The sequence below is a fragment of the Salvelinus alpinus genome, chromosome 10 (assembly GCF_045679555.1).
Source record: "Salvelinus alpinus chromosome 10, SLU_Salpinus.1, whole genome shotgun sequence".
NCBI classification, from domain to species: domain Eukaryota; kingdom Metazoa; phylum Chordata; class Actinopteri; order Salmoniformes; family Salmonidae; genus Salvelinus; species Salvelinus alpinus.
Window position 1 is genome coordinate 67,706,727 of NC_092095.1, and position 3,647 is coordinate 67,710,373.

General features: G+C 46.6%; 1 protein-coding gene across 1 annotated transcript in view; it reads left to right on the top strand.

Annotated features, from left to right (window-relative positions):
- Nucleotides 1-3,647, top strand: part of cryaa (crystallin, alpha A) — a 5,040-nt gene extending 1,393 nt beyond the window's left edge. The window contains exons 2-3 of the mRNA XM_071330664.1: nucleotides 1,102-1,224; nucleotides 2,626-3,647. Of these exons, the coding sequence (XP_071186765.1) occupies nucleotides 1,102-1,224; nucleotides 2,626-2,838 (336 nt within the window). The 3' untranslated portion in view covers nucleotides 2,839-3,647. The remainder of the gene's footprint in view (nucleotides 1-1,101; nucleotides 1,225-2,625) is intronic.

Genomic DNA, 3,647 nt, shown 5'->3' on the forward strand with positions numbered 1-3,647 from the left:
CAGTAGCGCTAGCCAGGTCTGTTATTGAATGGCTATGACATCAGTAGCGCTAGCCAGGTCTGTTATTGAATGGCTATGACAGCAGTAGCGCTAGCCAGATCTGTTATTGAATGGCTATGACAGCAGTAGCGCTAGCCAGGTCTGTTATTGAATGGCTATGACAGCAGTAGCGCTAGCCAGATCTGTTATTGAATGGCTATGACAGCAGTAGCGCTAACCAGATCTGTTATTGAATGGCTATGACAGCAGTAGCGCTAGCCAGGTCTGTTATTGAATGGCTATGACAGCAGTAGCGCTAGCCAGATCTGTTATTGAATGGCTATGACAGCAGTAGCGCTAGCCAGATCTGTTATTGAATGGCTATGACAGCAGTAGCGCTAGCCAGGTCTGTTATTGAATGGCTATGACAGCAGTAGCGCTAGCCAGGTCTGTTATTGAATGGCTATGACAGCAGTAGCGCTAGCCAGGTCTGTTATTGAATGGCTACGACAGCGGTAGCACTAGCCAGATCTGTTATTGAATGGCTACGACATCCTGCTATCCTATACAGCTGTAGTAGATGTTGCTGATTGTCATAAGAGAGTACAGAGAACAGAGAGGTCAAATATCCCTACTACTTGAGCTGTAAACAACGATAAGAAGTGCATTTTGCAATTTGCAAGATTATTGCAAGTGCTTTGAAAATGAGCGGCAAACGGAATGCACTAATCTTGAGTGATTCTCAGCAGGGAGGAGCTCAGAGACTGCTGCAGTGTTATCCACCTAAACCAGGTCAAACAGAGTCATGCTCTGTCCTGCCCATAATATACTGACTCATTCCATTACTAGCTCAAACTGCATTTCAACTTGGGTTATATGCCAGAATATCAGAATTTCGATGTCCAAACAACATCTAGTGTTTTGGTGACGAGTGACACACATTTTGTTTTGCAGCATCTATATACACACTTTAGAAATGGATAATCTTCTTCATGACAACATATAGAACTGAACTTATATGGGGGAAAAAACTACATTTCAGAAGATGAGCATCACTGTGGTTACCAGGTTCCCGCCACCTGTGACCTTTAACCTTCAACCCCTTTCCCTCTATCTCTCCAGGTGAGGTCCGACAGGGACAAGTTCTCGGTCTTCATGGATGTGAAGCACTTCTCTCCTGATGAACTCAACGTAAAGGTGACTGATGACTACGTGGAGATCCAGGGCAAGCATGGAGAGAGACAGGTGAGGTCTCCCACCATCGGTGACCCCTGGTTGGATGGGTTAAGATTCCATCCCCATCCAAGCAGCACACACCCTAATCTCTCTGGACAGACAGGCCGAGCTAGCTCAAAACTTTAACTATGACCTGTGGTAGTACACCCACTCCTGAGTTCAAACACAAAACCTCTACTATGGCTTGGAACACCAAAGCTTGGTTTCTCACATGTGCACATATATATCAGTGGGGGCTGTTGATGGTTCATAATAATGTCTGGAACGAAACGAATAGAATGGAATCAACACCTGGAAACCATGGAAACCATGTGTTTGATATATTTGATACCATTCCACTGATTCCACTCCAGTCATTACCACGAACCCATCCTCCCCAATTAAGGTGCCACCAACCTCCTGTGACATACTGTATATACTGTACAGGTATAGTGTGAGTGCCTGCGCGTCTGTCACATGGAAACACCCTGTGGCAGTAATAGCAGCAACAAGCGCACCAGATACTGTCATCACTGTGCATTCATCCTTAGGCAGGTTGCTCATTCCAACTGCCTAGACAGAGCCACTGCTACAACAACCAGCTTTAACCAGCCACGTCCTCAAAGAGATGCTAACAAGACGTGTTATTAGATTCAACATTTTGAGTCAGAGGAGAATTTCTCAACCGAATGAATTCAAAGAATGTGTGTGTGTGTGTTGTTCACACGTGCGTTAAGTGAGTGTTTTGTTTACTCTGGGAATTGGTCGGCTTAGGCGCATTGCCCCTCATACAAATTCAATTCAACCCTTTTCAAGGCCCATGTTCAGCCAGGATGAAGTCAAACAACCAAGCAGTTACGTGTCCTCAGACGAAACTATACACACTGACACACTTTGCTGGGAAAAACATATCCAATGATAGGGATTCCTACATAAACAATGGGACACATTGTTTGGGATCATTTCATTTCCTTGGCCACACGGTGACACAGAACAAATGTGATGTATGTTAGTCATAGAGGTGAACGTGACCCACAATGATTTGAGTTTTCCTTTGTAAGATTTAAGCGTCATTAAATTAGATTACAATATGCTACTTATCTCTCTCTTCTCTCTCTCTCTTTCTTCTCTCTCTCTCTCTCGTCATTTATTTTCATTCTGGATGTTAGTGGCCTCCAGGGACAGGCTGAGTGGGGGAGCTGTTGTAACTAAGGAACGTTTTGCTTTCTCTTACGTCATTCCCAGCCGCCGCAGATGTTTTTTTCTGAGAGGGCTGAATTCATATGGTTAGGCCTACATTTGACAGACAGTGCGAAGGGATAATGATTTAAAAAGCACCACAAAAACTTTCATAATTTTCCATCTAACGTGTTGAACGTGGACACTCTATATCGTTACTCTCATCCTCATTTCTCTCTCTCTTGTCTCCAGGACGACCACGGTTACATCTCGCGTGAGTTCCACCGCCGCTACCGCCTCCCCTCCAGCGTGGACCAATCGGCTATCTCCTGCACACTGTCCACCGACGGCCTCCTGACCCTTTGTGGCCCAAAGGTCACCGGTGGCGGTGGCGACCTCGGCCGGGGCGACCGCAGCATCCCCGTCACCCGCGACGACAAGACTAACGCTGCCCCCTCCTCTTAAGAAGACGGGCGTGCTGCCGGCCGGGTTGCACCGGGGATGCAGGGGGGTGTCGAAGGGCGGGAGGGGGCATGCAGAGGGGGGCTTCTCTTCCAAATAAAGCAGCCATGTGGCTGGGGCAGGGTTGAACAACACATTCCTTTACCCCCAGAGTCTCCCCACCCCCTCGCCCCTCTCCCTTCCCCTCACCACCCTACCCCAATCCCTCTCTCCCTGACTCCACACTTAGAAGATATCAGTGTATTTCTAGTCTAATATTTTCTCCTTTTTTAGACTACGCTAGACTATTATGGCAGTATTAATATTCTGGTTCTGATTATGATTCATGACCCATGAGGATGGATAAAGAGAGGGACGGTTGGGGCTTGTGGGGACAACAACAAAACAAAAGGATTTAAGAGAGGGTCACATGACTTAACCCTGGCTTTCTACTTCCTGCGTAAACAATCGGTCACCCCAGGGGTACCGTGGGTAATATTTCACCCAGTGAGGAAGCTGCGTCTTTCTCCTGGCTGTACTGAAGGGCTTTACTGAGCAACTCTTTCTAAGAGAAAGAAAGAGAGGGAGGAGTTACGGTTAAGTACGTACCATTGTCTGGTCCTATAGGACTGCTGTAGTACTGAAAAGGGGTTCCATCATTGGGCTTATACCACCACCTGGCTTTTTTCCATTCCTGTGTCGCGACTTTTTCCAAAAGCTTCTCTCTTGTCCTTGAGTATTTCCTGTCCTGTAGCGTTAGCCCTGTTCAGCTGATATCTGCTCACTACCTGAGAAGTAGAAACAATAAAACTGTAATATTAACCAAGAAGCAA